At 40.5% G+C, this 27,221-nt stretch overlaps 2 protein-coding genes across 4 annotated transcripts; one reads left to right on the top strand and one right to left on the bottom strand.

The window, feature by feature from the left end:
- The first annotated feature begins 2 nt into the window (after positions 1-2).
- b3gnt9 (UDP-GlcNAc:betaGal beta-1,3-N-acetylglucosaminyltransferase 9) lies at positions 3-6,205 on the top strand. 3 transcript variants are annotated; one of them, XM_079163018.1, is made up of 7 exons: positions 3-144; positions 1,189-1,424; positions 1,530-1,649; positions 2,407-2,877; positions 3,923-4,164; positions 4,252-4,507; positions 4,593-6,205. In XM_079163018.1, exons 2-7 carry the CDS (start codon positions 1,329-1,331, stop codon positions 4,935-4,937), a joined length of 1,530 nt encoding a protein of 509 aa, XP_079019144.1. In that variant the 5' UTR covers positions 3-144; positions 1,189-1,328; the 3' UTR covers positions 4,938-6,205. The 3 variants fall into 3 exon arrangements, with proteins under 3 accessions (XP_079019144.1, XP_079019145.1, XP_079019143.1); XM_079163019.1 differs by having other exon boundaries at positions 4-144; positions 1,016-1,424; positions 2,410-2,877; XM_079163017.1 differs by having other exon boundaries at positions 4-144; positions 1,016-1,424.
- Positions 6,206-9,829: 3,624 nt separating this feature from the next.
- phaf1 (phagosome assembly factor 1) lies at positions 9,830-22,741 on the bottom strand. The gene is made up of 16 exons (XM_079163364.1): positions 21,525-22,741; positions 21,259-21,341; positions 20,401-20,484; positions 20,222-20,265; positions 19,543-19,622; positions 19,349-19,443; positions 18,136-18,200; positions 17,471-17,583; positions 16,819-16,952; positions 16,291-16,374; positions 15,139-15,221; positions 14,434-14,477; positions 14,251-14,300; positions 13,668-13,726; positions 13,370-13,442; positions 9,830-12,245 (listed from the first exon to the last, which is right to left on the bottom strand). The coding sequence occupies exons 1-16, from the start codon at positions 21,586-21,588 to the stop codon at positions 12,150-12,152; spliced, it is 1,251 nt and encodes a 416-aa protein (XP_079019490.1). The 5' UTR covers positions 21,589-22,741; the 3' UTR covers positions 9,830-12,149.
- Positions 22,742-27,221: the final 4,480 nt, after the last annotated feature.

The raw sequence follows: 27,221 nt of genomic DNA, 5'->3' as shown, positions 1-27,221 counted from the left end.
ACAGTCGCTCATCTTCTCTCATTGGGTGTTTGTCTTTGAAATCAGTCTTTTTGTGTGTCGGTGCGCAGAGTGGAGGCTCTGCTGCAGTTGCACACATCTACAGCACAGATGTTTTCAGTTTGACGTCCTCCTCCGTCTCGTCTGGTAAGTTTGAATGACTTGCATGAATCGGGGAACATTTCACAACAATTGTAGTTGTTATAAAACCAGGCAGAGTTCTGGTTGGTACTGTTCTGCTTGGTACTGTAAAACATGCGGAATATAGTCCTATTTGTCGAGAAATGATAGGCGAGAAGTTTTGCGACGCTGTCGGTCATGCTTGTGTGCAATTTCCGCTCTAAGATAAATAGCTTAGATTAGACAGTCACGGTTATAACAGTGTGTTTTTTAAGGGATGTCTGCCAATGGTATGAACGTTTGGACACAGTGTTCCAGAGTTGGTACCCCTTATGCTCACTTACATAAGACACGGACACTCCCCCTTCTGAATGGAGTTATGATTAATAGGAATCAAGAAAATACTTTCTGCTATTTATCAGCAAACAATAACGTCTTGGATTATTTTGTTATTATTTGTTTTGTCCTGGTTACTACTTCGAGGTCATGTGAAGCAGGTTGTGTTCGGGGCTCAGAATTCAGTCACATTTATCCAGTTTTAAGAGATGCCAGGACACCTTGTGACGTACAAATGACAAAAAACATCTTTCTGAAAAATAAGCACGTTAATAAAAGTGGAAGGGAAAGTAGATGATCGGCTATATAAAGTATATTTCTCTTGTGCATCAAATTTGCTTTTTTTTTGCCACAGGAGCATCAAAAAGAATCTGCAGATTGATATCATTGACAAAGGAGGCTCATTTATTCTATGAAACAAGATGAGAGAGAGTTTCGCAATAACTTCCAGGACAGCACATCGTCCTTAGAGCAGACAAATGGGGGAAGGGACAGGTAACACTATCTTCTTTGCAACAGGGATCATCAAAGTCTATGGAAATGTGTTCTTGTTGTTGTCCAGGATGCCCCCACCCTTGGGTGCCTGAGGAGAAGGGGAGGATGGAGCCAGACACGATGGACGTGCATCCAGTGATGCGAGTTTTTACAGACAAACTGTGAAGTTTGAGGTGGTGTTTAGCAATGCAGCAGGGAACAGGAAGAAAAATCACCACATGTTCTCCTCAAATTCTGCAGAGTTTCCTGCAAACCCAAGTCTGGTCTGTATCAGTCTCCACTGCTGTCTGCAAAGCAGGATGAACTGCGCCAGCCCCATTCCACTGCATACCTGTTCAATACTTAACTGAAGTCAGCGTCTTCAGAAGGAACCAAGGAAGATGGGGACAATGAGGAGAATCCTCCATGTCAAGGGAGATGTGCTGTGCACGATGCTGCTACTGGTGCTATTCTGTCTGCTGCTCTATGCCCACCAGGTGAGCATAGAACCAATCACAGCATATCAAGGGGTAGTTTAAAAAAAAAAAACTACTTAAGTATTTGAAATCACATGTCCAATCAAATCCCATCCATGTTTCCAGCTTGTGCTCTCCTCTGGGTGGGACAGACCTATGTGGAAGCTGGAGATCCATGGCTCCACCAGCTCCAGCAGGACATTGCTTGGCGCTAGCAGAGCCAAAGCAGGCCAGGTGTCTCCAGGGGTATGAGCTGATCTGGTTCAAGTTATAAATGTGTGTGCCTGTTTGCATGTAGGGATCAGAATCCAAGTATCTTCATAACGTAAAATGGATAAAATGATGATGGGTGCACTAAAAGATAAGACTTCATATCTAGCACCAAACAGCAGACCGGCAAATTAAGCAACTAGTCTGGCAGAGGGTAGAAAGAAAGTGTTGCATTAGCAGGTGAAGGCGGTGAGGACTGTGATGGATGATGTGTAGGAAGAATCCTGTGACAAAGGACTGAGTGTGTGGTGTGCTGACCTGAAGGGGCTGCAAGGAGGTCATCATTTGTTAGTCTTGTCCTCATTTATAAGATTAGGGAAGTTCACATCACACATGCGATGCTCTTTGTGCTCGCAGAGTGTGTGGAGACATTTTCACAGTGTCTACTGCTGAGCTGAAATTCACAACCAGTGTGAGAGCACTGTGCAGTATGTGCTGTGTGAATACACATACTGCATATGTAGAGTGCATCAATGTATGTACACACAGTATGTCTGTATTTATGTTTGCGTGAATGTCCATCTGTACTGATCCACAGATGGTCCAACATATATTTATAGTGAACCTGGAAGAGATGAACATGAAGCAGTATAAACAGAAATGATGATGCTAGTTTTCAATGTCATTTTTAGTTTTTATACTTCTTTTGCACATACAACTTTAATTAAGATTGCATGTTCTTGCTATAGAAAATGTCCTCTAACTTCTGTCTCACATCATTTTTCCTAATTAGCAGATCCCATCCAGCCCTTCAGCGACACAACTGCCTCCCTGCAAACCCCAGTCCAAGTCCCAACCTCCTCTGTCCAAGTTGAAACCTCCTCTGTCCAAGTCCCAACCTCCTCTGTCCAAGTTGAAACCTCCTCTGTCCAAGTTGAAACCTCCTCAGCTCAAGTCCCAACCTCCGCAGCCAAAGTCCAAACGTCAGGTCAAATCTAAGGGGAAATCCAAGTCTCAACGGAAAAATGCTGTCCCAACTAAGACCGCTGGCAAGCCCCTGCCTACGTTGCCACCATTTGACTTTGAGGGCTATCTGAGAGAAAAGGACAATAGAAACTTTAAGCTGCTCATAGACCAGCCAGAGAAATGTCACATTGGAGGAGCAGGGGAGGAAGCAGGAGAAGGAGGAAGTAAAGGGTCTACCACTGCTCCCTACATGCTCATTGCGGTGAAATCTATCCCTGCAGATTTTGATAAACGCCAGGTAAAATAAGACATGTTGATGATTTTTAAATGGTAAAATTTGCTGTGAATCAGTACAGAAATTAGGTTGTATTTTTCATCCACGTTATTTTGTGTATGAAAGCTTGTTGCAAACGCCTCTTTGCTATTTGGTTCACTCTCACTCTTCTCAGTGTAGTTCATAACAGCAGCCAGCAGCTGTTTTCTGTTAAACAGTTCTGATAAACCCACTGTACTCTCCCTGCCCAGCACTGAACTGCAGACGGACCAAGTTAGCAACTAGCTGGTGAACACACTGGAGCATTTAGCCAGCAGACATCAGACTAGAGCTGGGCGATAATTCAATAAGATCATTCATTGTCTTTTAATGGAATCATATCATGATTAAGACATATATCAAAACATCATTATACACATTAATGTGTCTAAATTGATATTAACAAGCACATACTAACTCTAATCTCTCAGGAAATCTTATTATTTTGCACTAAAGTGCTTAATTAAATGAGAGCATTCAATTCACACAAGAGTATACAAAACCATGTGGTTATTTCATATAGACTATTTACTGAATTACCAGAGAACATGCTATATCGTGATATATACATGATATTAAATAACCTGTATCGTAATAGAAGATTTGGGCCATATTGCCCAGCCTTATTCCGGGCCAAGACTTCCTCTTCTGTGTGTTAGTCATTGTTTTCAGTTTGATTAGCAACTTGAGACGGGAGGATGGGGTTTGACTTGAGAGACGACCGGATTGGTTAATACTACTCAGACTACAAACAGAAACAGAGCGCTTCCGATGCCAAAATCTTGTTCCACTGCCTTCAGATTCTGAGTCCACATGCAGGTATCTGTTTACAGAGGTTGCTTTAACAGATCACTGGCATACAGGCCCCATATGCTGCCAGTGCTGCTGATGAGCCCGGGTGTTGCCATTTTACTGGTGACACTCTCCCAATTGTCACACGATTAACACACATTTAACCTAACATTGTATTAACTTAATTCTTTCTTCTCAACAAAATAATCTTTTCCTTTCTGCACTTCATTATTTTTAGGTGGTACGTCGGACCTGGGGTAAAGAGGGACTTTTTCAAAATGGTGTGTCCATCCGGACTGTTTTCCTGCTGGGGGTTCCCAGGAATCGGACTGCTCTGCCTCTTTGGGATCGGCTCATGACCTACGAGAGTCAAACCTTTGGAGATATCCTGCTTTGGGACTTTGAAGACACCTTCTTCAACCTGACGCTGAAGGAAACACATTTTCTGGAATGGGTTAACAGCAGCTGTCCTCATGTCAAGTCAGTGTTTACAAGCCTAGTCTATCTGATTCGTAGCCTTTTTGTGACTCCTATCTGATGCTTTTCCTATTATCTCTTTTCATACAGATTCATCTTCAAGGGCGATGCTGATGTGTATGTTAATGTGGAGAATATATTAGAGATGCTGCAAGGTCAAAAGCCAGACAAGGATCTGTTTGTTGGTGATATTATTATCCATGCTAAACCAATTCGCCGGCGCAATTCCAAATACTATGTGCCAGAGTTTGTTTATGGAGGGGGTTTGTACCCGAATTACGCTGGGGGAGGAGGGTTTGTCATGTCGGGACATACGGCTCGGAGACTTAGCTCTTCCTGTCAACAGGTACGTCAAAGTTTGGCAGTTTTAATATTTTTGTATGTCTGTTTTTACAATTCTTTTGATTCACAGTGTTTTTATTCACTTCCAGGTGGAGTTGTTCCCCATTGATGATGTCTTTCTAGGAATGTGCCTCCAGCTGATTGGCGTCAAACCATCACGCCACCAGGGCTTTCGGACCTTCGGAATTTCCCGGCCATCTGCAGCACCCCACCTTCAGACGTTTGACCCCTGTTTTTACAGGGAACTCATGGTTGTTCACAGCCTCAGTGTTCCTCAGATCTGGCTTATGTGGAACCTCCTGCACGACCCCAGGCTGAGCTGCCACAACAGGACGAGCCAGACATCCTTGCCCTTTAAGTGGAAGGATAAGATGGGTGAAAAGGCGGGAGAAGAGAAGGACTATGGAGAGAAACAGGTGTTCATTACGCATTAGCGACTCCCTGCAGGGCCGATTGGGATCTGCAAGAGCCCTAGTAAGGACGGAATGGTTAAAAAGCAGGATTGTGGCCAACATGAAAGGCTTGAGTTGTCTTCAAAAGCACAGTTGACTCATATGGCACTTTATCCAAGATGGTAGATCATCTTCGGGGAAATGAATTGGCAAAGGTCTAATGTGCTTCAGATCTTTCAGTCAGGGAAGAGAAGTGAATTTGGGTTTTTGCCACCCAAGGCCATCTGTGCGATCACACAGTGAACAACTATGCAGCAAGACCTTGATTTACATCGATTTTAAGAAGACTATTGAATGTGTAATCTTCAGAATGTATTGTGTTATAATTGTTTACACAGAGACACAGTAAGATCCACAAGGACAACTTAACCGACGTGTGGTTAGCTGGTTTAACCCCATCCAAGCGTGAAAGCATCCGTGCTTCTGAGACCTCAGCATTAGTATAATATACTGACTCACATCGGACTGCGTAGACAGCCAGGACTGGTGACGGCTGTGTGTACTGGGTGAGTGGAAAGACGGTAGAGACTTTTTGTGTTTTCACCGTGATCACAGAATCAGTGGCAGAGATGTTCTTTCCATTGAGCCGGATGCAGGCACAAATGGACAGTTAGATTATCTGCTCCCTGGAGGAACAACAAATGAAGCCTAAATAGGAACCAGCTGGGACACACAGAACAAAACCTTGATCTAATGTTTGTGGAAAAGCCTGATATTTGAGGAGTCAGGTATGTGTACTTTCATGTGAATGCTATTATTGAATACTATAATTTGTTTTGTGTAATTGTGTGTTTTTCATTAAAACTCTTTATGGCATTTCAAAAGCAAATCATGTGCACAGAACTAGACGGACCAACATGGATTACATTTGTGCGTCTTCTAGTGTGATTGTTCGACATGCTCATGTTGTCTGGACTTCAGCTGGTGCCCTTTTTGCTATGCAGCTGCGTGGCTCTCCAGACTCTGATATCTCAACAAGTATCAGATGGATTTCCATGAAATTTAGTACAGACACTCACTGAGCTAATATGGCATATGGCAACATTAAATTCAACAAATTAGCGCTGAATATAATAACTTGACAATAGCAACTGTTTGCTCTTGTAAACATCATGTCAGAAATATAGCAATTGAATTGTATGTAGCTTACATTCAGTTAAGAAAAAACCACAAGTGATATCAAGGTGAAATGTCAGAAAGAAATTTGCCTTTCGAGGCACAAAACAAACTGTGAATGACAGAAAGTTTGAATGCGATCATCTTGAATAAACACAATTTATGAATACAAAAAGGAAGTGTTACATTTGTCCCGCCATGGGTTGAGATTAATCCAGCTGTGTCACGTGTCTTTGTTACGTTACTGGTGCCTAAAGTCGTCCTCATTGGATGCATTGTCCTTTGTTCTACATGCTATATAGTGACTTTTTTCGGCATATTATAGTATGACTTTTTTTGATATACTATAATATGACTTTTTAATAATTTTTTCGAGATACTATACTGTGACTTTTTTTCTAAACTATATGTCGAAAAAATTCTTCACATATTTTTTTTATAAAAAATAAAAAGTATTACAACTTTAATTACTTTTTTCGACATACTATACTGTGACGTAATTATTTTTGACATATATATATTAGGACTTTTTCTTTTTTTTTAACATGTTATATGACTTGACAACGTATTGTTATGACGTTCTTTTTTCGACATACTATTCTATGACCGTTTTTTCGATATACTATGCCATTACTTTTTTTATGACTTTTTGATATACTATAATATCACTTTTTCCCCCCAAGATAGGATCAACCTTATCACACCACAGATACCACTGTTAAACTGTGGTAACTGAGCTGCTGAGTGCACAGAGCATACTACTATATTGTAGCAGATCTCTGTCCATCCCTTGACGCTTTAATCTTAGAGGAGAATCTTTTATATTTGTAAATTTAAAAAAATTCAGATTTTTTTCTAGGAATGTTACCCCCTTCCCACAGCTCCGGAATTAAAACATTTTCTGACAGTAGCTCTTATACGCCATTGTAGAGTTTCAAGGTTGTGTAAACTAAGAAATAAAAGCCTCATAAAAGTCTTTTACACATCCACATTTTTATTTATTTTTTAATATCCTGGTTGTACACACAGAAAATTAATTTTGATGTCAATGAATAGTTGGCATTTCATTTCATAATAGTCCAATTGTCACATTGGAGTTGTTCAGAGGTTACACAGCAGTAGCGAATCTCAACAACCGTCATCAAAATGCAGTCAACGGTATTTTGCTGGAGCAAAGCTTTCAGTCAACCTAATCCTTCTCTATGCACTATATGGTTTTGTTATTGCCTTTTTTTCAGTGGACATGCTGAATAAATTGACTTATTTCTTCATACACAACGTTATAGTATTCAAAATAGAAAAATGCCACATTCCAATGAATTTCACAAGGTAAGTACAACTCTCCCATTTCCAGAAATGGGTTCAAAATGTACCGATTCCACAAAAAATATTCTGAGGAGAATAAGTGAGATGGGCAACGGAATATATGATACCAAGAATCGACAATACAAACCATTAATATGAAATTACCATTGCACTGAACTGAATCCGTCCATTACAAATTACAACGATCTGGTTACGACAATCATTCATTCCTGCATTCATTGAAATTATCTTTTTTTTAAATGAATGTGAAATTTAAAAGCCAAGCAGATTTTTCACTTGCTTATCGAGCTTACATCTTTTAGAAAAACAAGGATGTGATAAATCCACCTGAGTTTGGGTGAGATTAACTACCCAGCACCCCATAGCTCCTCCCTCGGTCTCTCAGTAACAATGCACCTCATAGCTGGGCTGAGTTTACCAAAACTGGGTTTTTCTTGTATTATATAATGTATACTGTGCTGGGCTCAGTTTGACGAAAATCATTGATAATTTATTTCCCTCAGGAGAATATTGCCTCTCCTGTTTCTGTTTTTTCAATTCATCTTTGAGCCATCAGTTTCCAAATGAGCAAAGCTCAAATCAGCACGGAGAGCTTTTGGGGAACAACCAATTTATATTGTGGAGGAAGACGAGGAATGGTTTTCATTCATGTATTCCTCAGTAACCAACTATGGTGAGCTTTTAAGGGTTGTGAACACACGTTGTTCTGTGTGTTTGGTGTTATTAACATGCACACACCGTAAACTATATTTATATATATACAAACCAACTTCCTTGTCTTGGCAAACCCAACCCAGCCTGCCATTCTCTGCAGGTAACAGGAAAACTAAAATGACAGACGGCCATAGTACCGTGTTAGCTCGTTGCTAATGCTCAGTGACACGCACACACATACTGTACAATGATGCAGTTCAAATGCATTCTCAAACTGTATGTACAATGAGATTCCTTTGTACAGAGGAGATAGAGACAGAAGTCAAAGACAGGCTCAGTGGGAGATGAGGCACAATATTCAGCATTTGTTTCCTTGATTTTCTCATATTTACTTGCACAAAAGCAAGTTTCAGTAAAATGTTAGAATACAGCCATCATGGCATTTATATTAGATTGGTTTCCATGTTCAAGTCTTGTGGATAAACCAGAGCAGGACTTGGGAACTTGTTTTTCCAGGTTCTTCAGACATTAGTGGACAGTCATCGTTCGGAAACACCTTAAAGCTGTGAGCTCAAAGAGACAATTAGTTTATTCGTTGGATTCATCTTGAAGCATTAGCTAGCTTTTGGGATCCCAGTATAAGAAACCAGACTGTAAAACATTCATCTCTCCTGCTTCCCAAAACCCCCCATTACCTCGACTAGGACACAGTCTGGCTGCAGCCAACAAAATACATTTTCTAGCGTAAACAAGTAGAAAACTAGCAACATGCCAATGCTACACTCCAAATCAACCAGAGTTCTCTTCCAGTCCAAACGTGAGGAAGTTTTCCCTGCCTGCATAAATGGAGATTTTTCATTGTAAGATGTTTCTGTGGATCAGAATCACCCTGAAACACCCTGCAGTAGCAGTTCAAGCAGAGCTGTAGCAGGGCCATCTACTGGCACCCAACACTTCTGTGTACTTGCAGCCTTAGCATTGCACAATACAAAGTTTCAATACTGAGTGGTCTGGAGTAAAAAATAAAATAAAAACTTCCAGTGCTTGTTAAGAAGTCAGTTGCGTTTTAAGGAGGAAATATTGAGACGAGTCAAAGCCATTAAGATCATGTAAATAAAAGGACGCCAGACTAAGAGCACTCCGCTATTTACAGCATTTGTACATCATCAGCTAGAAGAATCAAGGCCTGAATTAAAAAGAACAGCCAAACTAACTAACAGCACAGAAATGAATTTCTTCAGCTGCTCTTAAATAAGGTCTTCTCATGGTCATCTGTATGGTAAGAAACCTAAGGAAATAGTACTTTAGATAAAGGCTATTATTAATGAATTGTAAAAGTCTCAATTCCTATGACAATGAATCAGAAATGTAGTCTGAGTACAGTTGTTCGGCTATTTCATGTGGATGCTGCTGGTTACAAGCCAACTCACACTGTGATGCAATCTGTTTCAATGAGGGATGAACTCAACCAACCATCTGATTTAGTCAGTTGGGGTTGTTAAAAAACAAAATAAAATGCCACAGTGAAGCCAGTTTGAACACGTCGAAACTCATGACAAGATATGTTTTGTGCCAATCTCAAAAATACTGCATTTCTGGAAACCAGCCTCGGCATTGTATGCTCTCAAATTCCCCAGCTGCTCTCAACATTTTGTCACGTATAAGGGCCCTGACTTCAACCCTGATGCCTTCACACAAGCAATCGTAACTTCAGCAATAGTAAAGAATAAAAAAAACTAAATGGAATTTGTATCAAAGGACAATAAAAAGAGAATGTGTGCATTCAAATTAATACACAGTTTATTCAAATGCTTATGAGGAAAAATATTCCAAATTCAGACATTTGGACGTTGGAAGCAAACGTTATGATGAAGGAATGATGATGTTCTTCCCCATTTCCTAAATGGGTTTAAATGTACTGAATTCACAGAGGAATTCTATAAATTACAGCTCGCTGACAACAACAACAACAACAACAACAACAACAACAACAACAACTGTACAAGAGACTACTACCATTGCTAATGTGTCTCTGGCTGTAACCAAACCCTGATGAAAGACAGGCTGATTGGTTTCAAAACACACGTCAGCTATTCACGTCTTGTGTCATTACTGTCAGCAGTTACAGAAACCAGGAGCTGAATTTAGAGGCGTTACCGCGGCAATGACTGCAATGTGCAGGTTTGACATAAAAAGACACGAGAGAAGGGAGACAGCCAACAAACGACTCTCTCCTTAGGACAGGTTGTAGACAAAAGAGACTACAGTGATAACGTCCGCTGATCAAATGAAATCATCCTGAATCGTCTTTGGCTGAAGCATTTGGCAATTTCGACAATAAATGCAGACATTGCTGAGGGATGGATTTTGGTGCATCAGTCCGATGCAGAGACAAGGGAAAAAGAGAGATGAGTGTAACACAGATGATATGACTGCATACACCATGCACCATAGGAGGACCGGTCTTCTGAATAAATGCATGGATAGAAACACCACTAGCTCTCCGAATGTCTCCGCAAATCCATCTCTTGAGGATAGGGCACAATGAACCGATCACGTAACAAGGTGTGTATTAGTGCAAATGTGAAATAAGAGAACACAATGAAAATCAACGTGGTGTGAATGAACGAAGCAGGGCAGAGAAAAATACAACGAGTCTATGCCCCTCACAACATGCAGGATCAGATAAACAAAAATAACAGGTTGCCAGTTTGTGCTTATAATAAGTTTCCTCTCATTCAAAAGCATCTGCCAAGTTCATGCAAATCCCTGTGTCATGCCTGCATGTCTCCATGTTAGTTTTGCACTTAGCTTTCACGTATTAGAAATACATGTTGGTATAGTGGTGAAGGGACTAGATATCTGTGTGTGTGTGTGTGTGTGTGTGTGTGTGTAGGTGTGTGTGTGTGTGTGTGTGTGTGTATGTGTGTCTGTGTGTGTGTGTGTGTGTGTGGGTGTAAGTAAGGAGACAGACATGTCAACATCTAGAGCTGCTAATAACAACAGCTGTGGTGGGTTAATAGTGTTTACTGCTGTGTGCTTGAGAGTGTGTCTCTGTGTGTCGGAGGACTGGTGAGTAGGACGGTTTAAGAGGGAGGCAATAATGTTGACAATGTTTGGACCGTTCTGCCTCGAGAGGCTTCACATCTGGTCAGCCGGCCCTTGTGGATCTTGTGTTCTGTGCCACATGTCTCTCCAAGCCCCGATTGCCGTTTGGTTCTTTTCTTGTCTGTCAAAATCTAGACTTTCATGTTTTTCGGGTTAAAAGTCTTCTGCAGCTTCCAATGTGCTTGGCTCTGATGGCTCTCGGTTGGTGCTTGCAGTTTAAATGTGTTCCGGGTCTGATTGAGCCAGTCGGGGCCTGGTTCTAAAGTTGTGGAAGGATGACAGGCGGTACTGGTTGGGCTGGCAGTGTGGATGGTTGGTGTTTATTCAGTGGGTCAAGCAAGAGTTTCTTTCAAGACTTTGGCCACAGCAGTTTACAGAGAGATTTGTTGCAGATGATAATTAAATGCTGATCATCTCACCACAATGTGATGGAGGTTATTGTCCAATACAGGCTGCCATTACATCTTACTGGTGGTACCATGCCATCCAAACTACAGTCTGGACAAACTGTTCTTCTGCGGTCCTGGGCAAATCGAGTCACTGGATGGAAACAGGAAACAGCTGAGCCATACTTGAGCATAGAATTTCCTCAGCGTGTCAGTTTGCAGCACCACCGTGATATTCCCACACAACCAAGACATCATTTCGATAGTTTCATTGCAAAGAATCAGTGGTCCAGCACTGCGACCATGTCACTAGATCCTGGTTCCTGGGATAGCCTGGGTTGACTGGGCCGACCGGGTGTGTCTGATTGGGAGAGTAAGTCTTAGGACCCACCAGGAAAAGTTGATAAATACCAAGTGTGACTTGGTTATTCTGGATTCTGGTTGTAGGTCTGTTCAATGAGTAGCATCTGAGCTTGGTATGGATTACTTTGTTGCTCTGGGTTTGGCCTGCTTGGTTATGAATCTGGCTCTGGGTTAGAGGTTCAGTCAGCAGAGGTACTAGACTCAGGACAGGCCAGAATGGGATGTGGTTCTGGTTACTTGTTCAGTGGGAACTACTACTGGACTCAGGTCGGGCTTGACTTGCGGTTCGATGAGCACCATACAGGGTCACTGATGCTATGTGGTTATTCTGCATCACCTGAGGAAGAGGGATACAGAAAGTATGTGTTACAATGGACTGGATTACAATCAAAAAGGTATGGAGTTGAAGTATTGAGGTAAAATGCATTGTCCATTACCATTAGTCCATTAAGGCTTTGTTTCAAATGTTTCAAGCAAACTGAGGCAAATCAGCAAACTATTTAGAGAGACGTAGGTCATATCCTTAAGTGTACTCCTCTCTTTATATAGCATGCCAGTAATATTTATGGAATAAAAAATGCTATCTATTTTACCTTCTGCACGATGTCAATGAAAATCGCCTCGGGTAAAACTATATAGAAATTAAGATTGCGGGCAAAATACTAAAGTCACATTCTGGCCCTCCTGTGACCTGTGAGTTTACACTATTGTTTTCTGCTTTTTTTTTCATGCATGGTACATTTTTGACAAGCTTGCAATGAAAATAAAAAAAACACTGCCATAACTGTAAGTGAGTTGTTGTTGGCTATACAGACAACAGTATGTTTAAGTGGCAATCTCAAAGGTGTTGAATGAAATAAACGTTTGTAACGTCACTATCTATCGCCGGATGAGGTAATACAATGGTGAATGAGCCTATGGCCCACTTATACAGTATTACACTGTTTATAGAGATTTGCAGTATAATGAATTGGGCGTCTGTGGCAACGTTTCTGGAAAAAATGCCATATTGAGTTACTGCACTATCATTTAAGGCAGTTTTTGACCGCGGATCAGTTTGAAATATTGCAGGAGTAACGGAACAAGAATGAGCAGCCAAAGTGAGCCGTTAGCTGAAGAGCTGCAGGCTGCACACATTCAACTCCTCAGCGAGCTTACAAAGTACTTCCACTTCCTCAGACTGTTCGCAGACTCATGCCATGTGCAGCATAAAGTTAGATGACGGCTGCTGGAAAAATGATTACCCGACTTCTTTATTAAAAACAACAATAGTTTGTTTTGATGTCCCCAGTATTGTGTAAACCTGTAGTATTAAACCACATGTGCGGTTACCCCCCAGCAAATAAGGTGACGCCAAATCAATCAGGACTGACAACTAAAGGATCGCCACACCAACTATGTTTTCACACGTATTGTACACACTTGAATGCTTGCTCATGCTACAGTGATACGTGTTCTGACCTCAAAGATCATCTTCTGCAGTCCAAAGCAGAAGGTAGAGCCGAAGGGGTTGGTGTTGTTGGCTGATGAGGACCTGTCAAACACAAACATCGGATCAGAGCAGACACTCATTTGGATCGTGTTCAAAAAACGTTTGCTCTAAAAATGTTGCAGCTTGAATGTTATAATTGTTAACCAACAACAAAATGAAAAAATGCTGACTCATTATCATGAAGCGTATGTGGGACACATTTAAAATAATATTATATATAAATATGATCCATTTTGTCAGTGTCGATGCGAGAGCACGTGTTTGTACCTGTGCAGCACGACCGGTTTTTCCATCGGGTGACCGAGCAGTTCCTGAATCTGATCCCACTGACGGAGGAACAGGAAAGATAACAGATAATTCAAGAGACAACTTCTGTGGCAGGAGACAAAAAGGCTTGTTTATCTCCTGCCTTGTATCACAAGGTCCCAAGACCTGTATGGAATGGTTTATTAAGGGAACAACAACAAGACTCTGGTTGTCAAATGCTGTATCATCGCTTCACTAAAACTAGTGATCATCTCCATAAGACTTTTCTTCAAGCTAATTTTGGGCATAGGATGTTTCTAGTGGAAATCACAAGACTTGTATTAAATGACTTCCTCGGCGGTGACAGAAGATAACTGCAGCCGCCGTATAAAACAGACGTCATGATGTCCAGCTTTGATGGATATGAAACAAATGACACGGAGAGCAGGTTTTAGAGATGCCAGAGAAAAAGTCCAAATTAGAAAGCTGAACTCAATGATACAGAGACCAGGCCAAGACACCAGGTCAGGTCGTTACAGCCATACCATAGTGAATTTACAACAAAGCACTAACCTCTGGCAATTACATTGTGTGTAGAACTGACCTTGCTGTAGGTTGTTAACATGCAGTCCTCCGTCTGAGAATCGGCTCCTTCTAGAGTGCAGCGACACAAACACACAGTAACTGGAGTTAGATGAGAGGATGATTCAAAATCAACACCGTACCACTCACACTGAGACACACGTGGTTCATTCTTTGAGAGATTTATGACCGATAAGTGTCTCACCTTTCTTAATGACGAGTGGAATCTTAAAGTCACATCGATGATATCTGTGATGACAGAAAAAACATATTTAAAACCCATAGAAGATAAACAGAAATGCTACAGTAGGAGTAGAGAAATAAGGGCTAACCTAATAACTTCATGTCAGTTCTGGATGCAGAGAGTTACATATAGATGGTGCAGTATTAGGGTTGCAAAGGTTCGGTTGATTTCCAAACACGTGCAGAGATAATTTGGCACCATCCCAATAAACAGGTGGCCGAACGTAGAGTTCACTGTTTATATTTTGTTCACAGCTTCTGCCAATCTTTGCCAGCTAGCTGTTACCATGTAGGATGTAGCGGGATTGGGGAGTTATAAGTATTCTATTTCCATTCATTCTTTATTGTAAAACATTTTTTTTTTACAAATGAGTTGTTCACTTTAAAGTTTGCACCCAGCCCACACTGTCAAAGTACCTTCCCCCACTCACTACAAGGCACATTTCACATTGTATGTATTATATGGCAAATTGATGGATTATGTCCGTTTATGATATGTTAAAAGGTTTGTTTCTTTCTGCACATAACAAGGTAAATACAGCCAAAGCCAGAATTGTGCAACCCCATGCAGCCAACTGAGGATGGAAAGGATCTGGTAAACTGAGACAAGGAATCGCATAGAAAGAAAGACACACAGAAACACGTCACTAGCCAGAGAGATAGTTACATATTGAAGTTGTAATGGCCAGGGAAGTTGGTGTGGAGGACAAACTTCTTAACCAGGTGAGTTGCAGAGTCAAACAGGATATCCTGAAGAATAAGGAAACACAAACTTTAAGATTGCTTTGGTGTTAAATGTTTGTCAAGACTCGGCTCATTACAGTCCAATCTACTGCAAACAGCGGGGCGAGTAGAGACATCCCAACATTCATTCATTATTACCAGCCAGTATTAGAGAAGAGGCTTCAGCTTCTCGTTCAGAGGATCTGAACACCAACTGAGAGGATGTTTCAGTGCAATATGACTGAAACAGACTTCACACTAACCAGAAGATGAATGTAACGCAGTTCAACAGTCCTGCAATAAATACGTCAATGAACTTTGACTGAAGTACACTTACTGATTACTTCAGTATTGGTATTATCCCTAAAAAATTGGACATTAAAGGGATGATTTAGGATTCTATGAAGTGTTTTCTACAGTAGATGGTGGTTGGCATGCCTTCAGTTTGGAGAAACAGGCAGAGATACCGGTAAGGAAACATCAGTAGACCGTAGGAGGAGCTGTAGGAGGTAAAACTACTGCTTTTTATCAAAGGAGTCTCGTAGCTTTCAGGAGATTATAGATGGATATAACGGCTTCAGTGTCCTGTCCGAAAGGGCTGTCTGATTGCAAGGTAAAGGGGAGAAAATATTCTCAATTTAGCGTACACTGATAGAGATTTGTTTTAGGTGGCTAAAATATGTTTGCAGCAGTCCATTGCTTTGCGTTCTTGCTGGTACTCCTGTCCGCTTCTCTGATCCTCTGTAGCCAGTACACCGACTCTGGATCAGTACCTCATACAACCCCACCTCCAATAGCTGGATCTTGGGCTCCTCACCATCATCAGCAGTAACACACTATGCTTCACCACAGCCGTGTCCCCAAAAAGTGCATCATCTTGAACAAGCTGAGTGCCTAACATCGCAGCTGTTATTCTAAAAGTACATCAAATATTTATGGTATGTGGCTTCAAAACAAACGACGACTTAATTCAACTTAAAAGTGAATAACGTGTCTCAAGAAAACCACAGCAGGACTACAACTAGATTAAAAACACCGTCACTGAAGTGTACACAAACATGACGCGCACAAACAAGCCGAGGCCGAGTTTACGCACCACTCCGAGGGAGAAGTAGTTGAAGAAGTAGTCGTTACATTTAGAAGGAACCTGCTTGTGAGGTGACGGAGAGTGGATCTTCATCTAAAATAAACAAGAACACATGAAGACGTAGAGGATCAATATAATATACGTCTTCACTATCAATGCAGATACCAAGAAACGGTTTTGTCGCTGTTGACCACTTTCAGACTACACAGTAAACTAATCCACTGTATAATATAAGTATTTCTTAGCTATACTTTTCATATCACCGGTGGATATTTTGGCTGTGTTAATGCATATGGCAAACATTATGGCAAAGGTGTCAGGCTTTTTGTTTTTATTCATTAAAATCAGCTTCTAGAATATGTTTTTAATAAACTGTGAAGCCAAAACACAGACACTCACACGCCTTAAGGACACAGAGGCCCCCTCTGTTATCAATAGATTTCCTCTTAATGATTGATTTATTTCAGGGCATAGTGAAGATAACACAAGTCGTTCAAACAACAACACGTAGAATACTACAAGAAACTGTTTTTCTACCTTGTCCTCAGACTTGTAGAAGACTTTATGTGGCGAGCCCAGAGCACCCAGCACATCTTGACAGGAATCTCCAAAGTAGATGCTCCTTTCTAGGGACCTGACTTTAGCATCAGCCATCACACCTGGACCACAGCCTGCAGTCACATTACAACACAACAGGAAAGGAAACTATGTCATCTCCAGATAAATGACACAAAAACAAAAAAAGTCAAATAACGTGTCAGCGACGTTGATTGTCTCCCTGAGAGTTGACTGTTGTTTACCACACAGCTAGATTAAATACACGGTCTATTGGTACGTGCAGCTAGATATGCGTTTGTCCATGTTAGGGTTACATCATCTTAAACATGAAATAGTAATATGATTAGTCTGCAGTGGAGGCAGCCACATGTATTGTGATCAATACGGCTTATATTTTAACAAAGAAATTCCAAATGGTGTTTATTGCCAATCTAAAAACGTTTGGGTCGCTGTTTAGCTCCAACTTTGCATCGGTGTTACAGATTGTAGAAAGTCTGGAGGCAAGAGATGGAAAACATCCTGTGAATCAAGAGAGTAGATCAGAGGATGTGTGAGGAAAACATGTTGAATATAACCATGAATCTTAGTTCGCAGTCCTCCAGATGTACGCAGGCACAGAGGTATGTGTTACCTGCAGTGAGAAGGCGGAGTTTGAGCCCCAGAGGCCCGGCACCATCCCTCAGGACATCAACGCTCTCTGCAAAGATGTTACCAAGGAAACAAGCCACCGGCATCACGGGAGCCCTGACGACAGACAGTTCAGTTTGTCACATGTTACATTATGGAAACTCCACAAATCATCCCACTTGGTGTTGTTCTCTTTGGCTACATTGGACAATTATGATGAAAGTTGTGCTTTATTGCCCAATATTTACAATAACCATTAAGGGTTATGCCGCCGCTGCAGTGATCGGAGAATCAAAACACGGAGTAAAGTCTTGATGAATTTAAGTAAATGACATCAGCAAAACTACATTATTATTACAAATTCTAGGCAATACAGGGTGAGTAATGTATATAAATGCTTATTTTGTGGGTGAATTTTTCTTTAATCAATGATTAGCTACTGTTTTCACAAGAGGTTTGCTTTTTTTTGTATTTTTGGATAACAGATTTCAGTTAGTTTGAAAATGTTTGCTGTATATTCACCGGGAGTAGTTTGATGCAGATTTAGAGATTTATAGAGTTTAAATGTCTTCATTGGTGTCTATTTGTTAGAATAATACACCCTTTGGTAGAGGTATGTCCTCCATAAGTGTTGTCTAGTTTGTGTATCTGCATGTGTCTCCATGTTACCTTGTTTCTTGCAGGTTGTTGCCGGTGTAGATGTGCATCCTCTTGACCATGGCCCCATGTGGAATCTGCAGGGAGGCCAAACCCATGGCAAAGTTAGGCTGCCAAGGCAAAACAACTGGGAGTAGTATGGGGCTGCTATACACTGTGTTGGTCTGTGCACATTAACAAGAATAGATTTGATTTTTTACAGAAATATTTTTAAATAGGAAACTACCAAACACTATAGATCTCAAGCAAGCCCAAGTTGTTGTTTCAGTAAATCAAACAAAACTATTCAAGCAACCCAGCATGCAGCTCAGGGCGGATCGGAAAGTTGAAGAAATAATCAATGCATTCACTAAGATATCACAGATATGTTGGAGCAGCAGAACGGCGAAACCAAAATGATGCGATAAGCTGCAAAAGCCATGTCGATGGGACACAAAGTCATCGTAGGGAGAAGTAAAAACATCAATATGTGACGTGTGCTTTCACAGTAGCAAGCTGCAGAATGGAGCAGACGGCAGAGCAGCTGGTTCATGACATGCATCAAGCGAGACATCCACAGCTGTACAGTAGAAACAGTAAAACATCTGGCTAGTTGAACAAACCTCAATCCAAATTCAAATCCACAAAGGCAAAAACCTTTATGTGCTTTATGTGTGTGTATAAACATGCAGCTCGCAGATCGTACGTCATATTGTCTTGAGAATCTGAATTTGAAGCTGCTGGAGAATTTAATATTGGACTCATGTTGCCTGAGCTAACTCAGGTCCATTAAACGTCCTCCTGCAGTCAGAGTTTTCCTGTTTACAGAACAGTGCAACGCGTCGGACTTCTCATTCTGAGATCTGTCATAGTTCCTTTCAATGTTTCAGAATCTGCCCCAAAAGTTCTCTTTGTCCGGGGGTGTGATGAAGATCACATTTCTAAGCGTTTAGGAAAACTGACATCCAAGAAAAAAAAATGTTGTGCTTAAGATTAACAAGCAGACAATCACATTATCAGCAAGCATATGGTCTCTTCATTCAGGCCCACGCTATTAATTAACACGACATCAAGCTGACAGTGACTAAAGGACATGCTCAAGGCAAACATAAAGCATGACCTCACACGTTTCCATATAAAGGGTAAGCACTTGAACCACAAGGCTGCCTCATCTCCCCCGGGATGTGAGGAAACGACCTCTCAGCGACCTCCCATAAAACCGGCCGACAAGCAAGTTGACTCTCACCTCGTATTTAGGAGCTTCGTTCCATGAGTCCAGTTGGAAGGAGAAGGACAGGCCTCGAAAGTTGAGATGGAACAACTGCTCTGCAGCATTGTAAACTGGACGCAGAGGAACAAAGACAAAAAGATTTAATGAAAGAGACAAAACGAGATCAAGATGTGGGCTCATCGTTAATGTGTTTATGCTTTGTGAAGTACCTCCAGGGTGCGTAGCTCCAAATGACTGGTCTATTTGCTCTATTGTGGGGGCAATGGCCTGAGAGTTGAAATGGACTCCACTGAAACACAATACACACACATATACAGCCATCGTTACACCTATTAACATTCATACAGGATGTGCTGCATTAGCTGAGGAGCTATTGCCAGAGAATTTTGCACTGAAAGACAATCTCACACACTCACGCTCACTCACACACACACACACTCACGCTCACTCACTCACACACACACACACGCACGCACACACACGCACACGCACACACACACACACCCCCACACACACACACACACACACACACACACACACACACACACACACACACACACACACACACACACACACACACACACACACACACACACACACACACACACACACACACACACACACACACACACAATTACTGTGACATCGTTCACTAAGTAGCTGTATATCATCTGAGAGGAGCTGCGACTTGTAGAACTGTCTCTGTGGCAACATAAAATGGACACTGTAAACATGCAATGACCAGTGTGTATATATATCTATATATCTATATATATATATCTATATATATATCTATATATATATAGATATATATATATATATATATATATATCTCAACAACTTTCTAATTGCCCTCAACTTTATTTTGGCATGATCATATCTACTCACCAGTATTTCAACTTGACTTTGCTCAGGTCATACACTTCGATCACCTGTCGCTCAGAAAGATGAAAAAGGTTAAAGGTTACAAAACAAATCGTCAATTAAATGTCAATAACAAGATCAGAGGAGTCCAATATATTTGTCAGATGCTGCTGCTTAAGTCTCCTAAAATCAACAGTGTTCACCTTGAGTCTCTGATTTGTGGCATCAAACAGCAGTTTAATCCCGTCCTGAGTCAAGTTCAGTATGAGGTCATGGCTGAGTGGTGTCTGGAGGGGAGATAAAGAAACTAATTAATAACCGAGAAGCCCTCATGATAGGCAAACAATCAAAATCAGCTGTTTTTCAACTTAACTTAGGAGAAACAAGGCACACACCAAGATTTATTTTTTTGAGACTATTTCATGTGAAAGTGCGTATGTGTTTCCTATTTGGTGTCATGTTAACATGAACTGCTTCCAGTTGTTCTTGAATAAATATTGAATCTAAGATTCATGGTGCTGTAATAACAACCTCCCTAACGATCTTTAGTTATCGCTATTGAGTCTGGGAAATCGTTTCAAATAGCCTGACAGATATTGGATTTTTGAAGCAGATGCTTGTTGTTGGTTTTTTCTAAATGAAAAATTAAGACAACAATACATCAGCCTGAATCCAATTTTTTTGTAGACGCGTCCCAAACTTTTTTAAAGATCCGTTCATGTTTTTTTTTTAAATTGTCTTAAGAATAAACCTTTCAGTGCTCTCTGCACAACTATTGGCAAAACTAGAACTGAAGTACGTCAAACATAAGTTCGTCATTTCTGGTCGCTAATCAGCCTAAATGCACGGCACTACAATATTTGACCAAATACAGAAATTTTACCAAAAATATTGTAAAAATCCAAATATTTGGGGTTGTAAAGTGACTGGAATTGCTGTGGACACACAGGAAAGCCTAAAAAAACCCTTCTAGATTGGGATTTTTAAACAAGCTGATTTACATTGTTGTGCGAGTGTGACAGACAGAGCCCATAATAAAGACAGACTTCTGGCCATCTCACCTGTTCACTGTATAGCACCTGGACATTTTTGATGATGCGGCAGTGTTTCTGCAGAATAGAGATGGCCTGGGCCAATGGCATCCCTGAAAACACAGAAATAAAAGAGAAGCAACCATTTGTCTTATTGAGCTTTAGTCAGCAACAGTTAAGATGAACATGCAAGGAAAATAATTTAAAATATGGCTTTGATTTAACATGAATGAATAGCTTATAGTCTCAATCGCTTTCTCCGTCTCTATAGAACTTATAACGGTTGTAAAACTCACCTAAGGCGAATTCCCATTGCTCATTTCCCAATGATCTCTCAGGCACCACCTCCAGGTCCAGCATTGGCAAGTAGTGGGGGGCAGCTCACCTCACCTCAAGACACAATGGGACCCTCTGAGGGACCCGTTCTCTTCGCCTGCCTGCCTGTCTGTCCCTGATCACAGCACAGTCTCAATAGTTTCAGATGGCTATTTTAATTCATAACTCTCTTGACTTACTTTTTCCACGTGAGAGCATCAAACAGCTCTTCAAACTATGGGTTACAGTAAAAGGTGGCCAGTTTCTCACATGTCATATGAGATTAAAAAAAAAGAAGAAAAAACTGAAAACAAATGTGTTAAATATTCAAAATTAAATTCACAGAGCCACCTGAGACTGAACGCCAAAGACTTACATACGTTTTAAATAACAGTTTCACAAGTTACCCAGAAAAGTCTAAAAGCTTGCAGACAAAACAAATGATGCAACCTGCCAGCCAACCTCAACAACAAGGACAGCTGTCAGTTAACCGAGTACCCGTTTGTGTGGCTTTAACACATAATCGATATGGATTTAACAAAAATGAATGCACTCGATTCGACGTCAGGAGTAAACAAACAGATTAGTCAGACGTGTTCAACAGCCACACGTCCCCATCAGACTTCAATGTAACATCAACGTGTTCGGCTACAGGTATGTTCTAGGTCTCCAAACAGAGCAACCGATCCAGTGATAAACACCCCAAAAAAATACAGGCACCAAAAACAACGTGTCAAAACCCGATTATTGTCACTGTTAGCTATCGTTTTCTGTCGGTTACGAAAGCACCAAAGCTGACAACAACACTGTTTCTTTGCACTACGGGCTAACGTTAGCTGCCCTGCGCGTGATGGTAATAAAGTATAAATATAAATAACGTATGTGCAGAAAATAATTTTGAATTCAAGACAAAGACAATGAATGTCGCGGTTCAGACAGGCACGACATTGACAAAGAAAGCACGCCGAGCCGTGGGCTGTCCCTGCTGTCTCTCTTTCTTCCTTTCAGCGGAGGTTCACGCTTTGGAGCTAGCTCTTCTGCCGCTTGTGCGCAATTTCCTGGCCGTGAAACGCTTTCCTCGTAACTCGTAAGCTCGTCTGCCGGTAAATGTCCACCGTGTCCTTAGCTCGGGTTTAATTTGTGTTCAATGTCAGGCGCAGATAAGAGCAACACAGTGTCCAAACAACAGCAACTTCAGGCATCAACAACAGCCAGCAGGATCAGCTGACAATTCAACTTCCGGTGTTCGACGCACGTTCTTGGTAGACGTGGTGACGTCAGGGTCAGCTGACACAGATAGCGTTTCAAAATGTGCTCAATTTATGAAATATGTGAAACTGATGAAAAGCAAGTGAGAACAAAACTCTTTAAACTTTATTATCGTAATAAGGTTTAAACTACAGAATCTCTTATTATGTCATTTATATTTAGTATTTTTTCAAGTAAGACATGCTTACTATAGTTAGCCTAAATTGTTTGTACTCAACTTTATTTTGTAATTTCCAATGGTACTTTATGTTTAAACAAAAATGTAAGCATCAAAATATACTTCAAGTAAAGTACTCATAATGCAGAATGGACCAATTCAGAACAACATATAATATTGTACTATAATCATTGATGCATTATGTGTTCAGCGCTTTAATGCTGTAGCTGGTGTTGGACTCCATTTACATTTTGGCCTATTTATATAGATTTTTGTCCTATACATTAATTTGCAGGGTAGCTTGTGAATTTACCCCTTAGGATCAATTCAGTCTCATTGATGTAATAATATGTATTTATTGTTAAAATATATATATAATATTCAAAGTTACTAGATATAGTCTAGTAAAAGGGAAACTATTAACACGCTGAGGTGTAGTTGAGTAGAAGTTGAAATACCCAAGTAAATTACAAGTCCCTCAAATTTGAACTGAAGTACCGTACTTGAGTAAATGTACTTAGTTAATTTACACCACTGCGCAAAGGTGTTGTCACTTATTCTCGCTGATCAGAGTGTTCTCGTTGAAGGAGGGCAGAGCTGTGAATACTGTAATGTCACTAAACTCCATGTAGTAATAAGTGTAAAAATAACTTGGAAAGAGACGCAGATGCAATCAAGCACAGTCACCACACTACACAGTCCTGAGAAAATCAGGCAAAGTGAAAACAGTGAAGATCAGAAAAAAATGCAAGAATTCATACATGTTTATTATGAAAAACTTACAACATTTTGAAGTGAATATCTCATATTTCTGATTCCTCCAAGAGGACAAGCTCAACCCTAAACAGAGAGAAAGGCAGACCGCACACACAGGAAGGAGAAACTTACAGGGAGTGTGTACAAGTTCTTCTTTGGATCTCTAAATAAAACCAAAGTATAAATAACTTAAACAAACAGGAAGAGAAACAGAAAGACAGAAAGAAAATGGTTGTGGTTTATGTTTTTGCCTTAATGCCTGCATTAAGAAAATTGAGGGATGGAGTATCAACTAATATGTCTACATGGGTAACCACCTAAATAATGGTATAATGATATTGGGTGGGTGATAAACTGTGGTCATATCTACAACCTTGAACATGTGTCTTTTAAAATCAATCCCTCACTAATGTTTCTTAACCTGAGCACACGGTTTAAATCCATAAGGATGCAGTTGAACTACACAACATGGCAGACTTCATTAGACCACCCATGGTTTTTACTAGATTTATCAGGAAAGCAAGCTTGATTGGCCATTGATTTATCTAGCTGTACAGAAATAACCGATTAATTCATGACTTACAGAATTCCAAAAGCATACAGTGAGTCTCCCTAACCGTACTGTCTCACTGTTCACCTACATCTCACCTCTCACTGTACTGGTTCATTACCAACGCTCTGTCAGTTCCCACTGAATCCCTCTCAGAATCAAAGATAAACTTTCTTAGAACTTTTTATACAATGAATTCAAGTGAAGACTTACTTAGATTGCGTGTCATGGAAACATAACAGCCACTGTACATGTAAATCTATGTCAGCTTGCACCTTCCTCTGTCCCTACATTCACCGCACCTCTTCATTCAAAGTCTTTAATGCCACGACAAATCCTGCTTTGTTTGTTGTTGTGCCCCGAGCTTGACGATTTGACCTGGTGTGTTTTTGTTTGTCTGGAAAACTTGACATATTTCTTACCATTTCAACTTAAACCGTTCCTTTCAGTTATTTTGCGTGAGGTCTTTTAAAATGATAATATTACCTTTCTGTAGCCACGGTTGGGCTGTGGTATCATCAAGTCTATCATGGGTCAATTCACTTTTTTTAAATTTTTATTTCAACTATTATGTATCTCTTTACTGTAAAACTCATTGTAAAATGTTACTCTCTTATCATTCAAAAGTTTCCTCAGCTCATGTAAAGCTCATCAACATTCTTAATAAGTCAAACTGAGAGAAAAGAAAAGCATGAATAAGAAAAGATTTGTCTTATAATAATTGTAATGCAACAGTTGAGTTCAATAAACGTAAATCACAATGGAAGATGAAATGAGCCTCTAGTTGCACAATATAAAAATAAAAGGGTTTGAGTCAATCCACATTCAATGTGTTTATCCCAGGAAGTGGATTTCCTTAAAAAAAAACAAAAAAACAGACCATAAAAATAACATTCATATATGGAACACGTGAAACAATGAAAAACTAAAGCAACAAAAGTCCTCAAAAGTCCTACATTTCTGGAGACGTTTTGTAATTTTCAACTCAGCTTTACATAAAATAGCCTACCGCTGCTACTACTAGTCCATAGAAAAGCTGAAAGATGAACACAAATGAATACATACACAGAGGTGAGAAGTAATATAAAAAGTAAACATCATGACTTTCACACAAACAAAATGATAAGATAAAAAACATACCGTTTCATAGTGCTGTTAACAGGACAGGGAATAGTACCTCAACTGTATTCAGGCTTTAACTGTCCTTCAATGATGAAGGATATCTGGGTGATTGATTGATCAATCGATGGATTCTAACTGCATTACATTGGTACCATAGACAATCTATGACCTGGCCAAAAAATGATTACGGTTGATTTCAATCCAATTTTTCTATACAGAAGTGACAGAAATAATATGGGACACCTGCGACTGATGTGTATAGTGTGTCTTATTTATTTTCTGATTTGATTAATTGCATGTTATAGTCAGATCATCGCTGTATAGTATAAACCACGTATCTCCAAAAAGTCAACTTTTCATGAGCTAAGGAAAAAGCTGTTTTTTTGTCTTGCAATTCATTTTCATTTCAGAAAACCCAACTGTTTATTTAGCTTATGAAGTAGGACATGTTTCTTAACCCATAAAGGAACACTTAAATCCTTCAGTTTTTCGAAAAAACAACAACAAATATCAAACAATTTGGAGCTACATGGTTTACACTGGACAGCGATTTTATGGTATGATGACTCTGTTGCACTGAAAAAGTAATACACCTAACTCGAAAGGAAATTCAGTATCACCAATTTCATGCACACGGTTGGGGTTCATTTATGTCTGACATTCATACCAGATCACAAGTCCACCTGGGTGACATATCCCGGTTAAATAAAAACAAAAAAAAGAAGCCCTTTGTCGAGCATGCTACTGTTTGGGTCCACGTCAAGAGCATGCAGAAATGTGTCTGCACAATGACATAGCCTTGGGTCACCCAGTTATTCCATCCCAAAGCGCTGTAAAGAGAGTGCTGCAGATAGGGAACAATGGAGAACGCAGGCCTGTTTGGTTTCATGCATAGAAAGAAAATCCAAGTGGAGAACCAGTCTGATTGTATCACATAGTGCAAAACCCCTCAGAGGACTAAGGATGTTTGAATTGACCCACACACCCACCCACCCCACAAAAACACCCAATCCGTTTCTGATTGCTTCCAGAGGCAAAGATAGCAGTTTGTAGCAGTTTTCTTTGTTAACCGTCCTGCTTCGAGGTTGTTGTTGATGTTTCAAACACATCATGAATATTAGAGAACAGCAAACACTTCTTAACCATGAAACCTGGTATAATTCTCTCTGGATGCCCTCCTCCAACCTGCCCACATGAATGGGATTCAGTTGACCCTTTTCTCCCCCCCCCCCCCCCCCCCCCCCCCCCCCCCCTCCCTTTTCCAGCAGGTGAACTTTGGTCTAAGGAAACAGCAGGTTTCAGGAAGTGTGCTCGGTGTAGTTGGGGTTAACAAGGGCATGCCCACAAATGTGAAGTGTTGCACAGTACTGAACACTGCAGACACAATGCTTTTCCTTTTACGCCCCTCAAACTGTCAACACGTCACCTTTGTTGCATGCTCCTCTGGTAATCCTGACCAACGAGCCCCGACCGTGACCCTGAGCCAAATAAATCTCTCTTTTCTCTGCCCCCTCCTTCTGTCTTATATAATACCCCCTTACAACCCCTCTCCCTCTAATTTCATCATCTTGCATCCATAGAAAATATTCGTTTGGTATTTGAATCTAGCCTTAACAATTCATTTCAGACCTGGACAAAACATATAGAAGTCTTTGACTGATTTGATCTCCGCTTTATATATCTGAAACACTCATTTGACTCAAGAAACAACTTCAACTCTGGATGTGTCACATTTGCAAAATAATGCTTATTCTACTGCTCACGTTCCTTCCTCTGTATTTTAAATGTGTTCAACTACTGTTTGCCCAGGTCTGTCGTGTCCGT

This window comes from Pholis gunnellus, assembly GCF_910591455.1.
Source record: "Pholis gunnellus genome assembly, chromosome: 7".
In the NCBI taxonomy this organism is placed as follows: domain Eukaryota; kingdom Metazoa; phylum Chordata; class Actinopteri; order Perciformes; family Pholidae; genus Pholis; species Pholis gunnellus.
The sequence above is the reverse complement of the archived record's forward strand: the minus strand, read 5'-3'. Positions and strand labels throughout refer to the sequence as shown.

Excerpts from the sequence above, each read along its gene's own strand:
- b3gnt9 (XM_079163018.1), top strand. The coding sequence starts at position 1,329 with ATGGGGACAATGAGGAGAATCCTCCATGTCAAGGGAGATGTGCTGTGC. Across the intron at positions 1,425-1,529 it reads TGCTGCTCTATGCCCACCAG|CTTGTGCTCTCCTCTGGGTG; the intron begins GTGAGCATAGAA and ends CCATGTTTCCAG. Across the intron at positions 4,165-4,251 it reads AGCAGCTGTCCTCATGTCAA|ATTCATCTTCAAGGGCGATG; the intron begins GTCAGTGTTTAC and ends CTTTTCATACAG.
- phaf1 (XM_079163364.1), bottom strand. The coding sequence starts at position 21,588 with ATGCTGGACCTGGAGGTGGTGCCTGAGAGATCATTGGGAAATGAGCAA. Across the intron at positions 20,485-21,258 it reads AGGTGCTATACAGTGAACAG|ACACCACTCAGCCATGACCT; the intron begins GTGAGATGGCCA and ends TCTCCCCTCCAG. Across the intron at positions 12,246-13,369 it reads TGCAGAAGATGATCTTTGAG|GTGATGCAGAATAACCACAT; the intron begins GTCAGAACACGT and ends CCTCTTCCTCAG.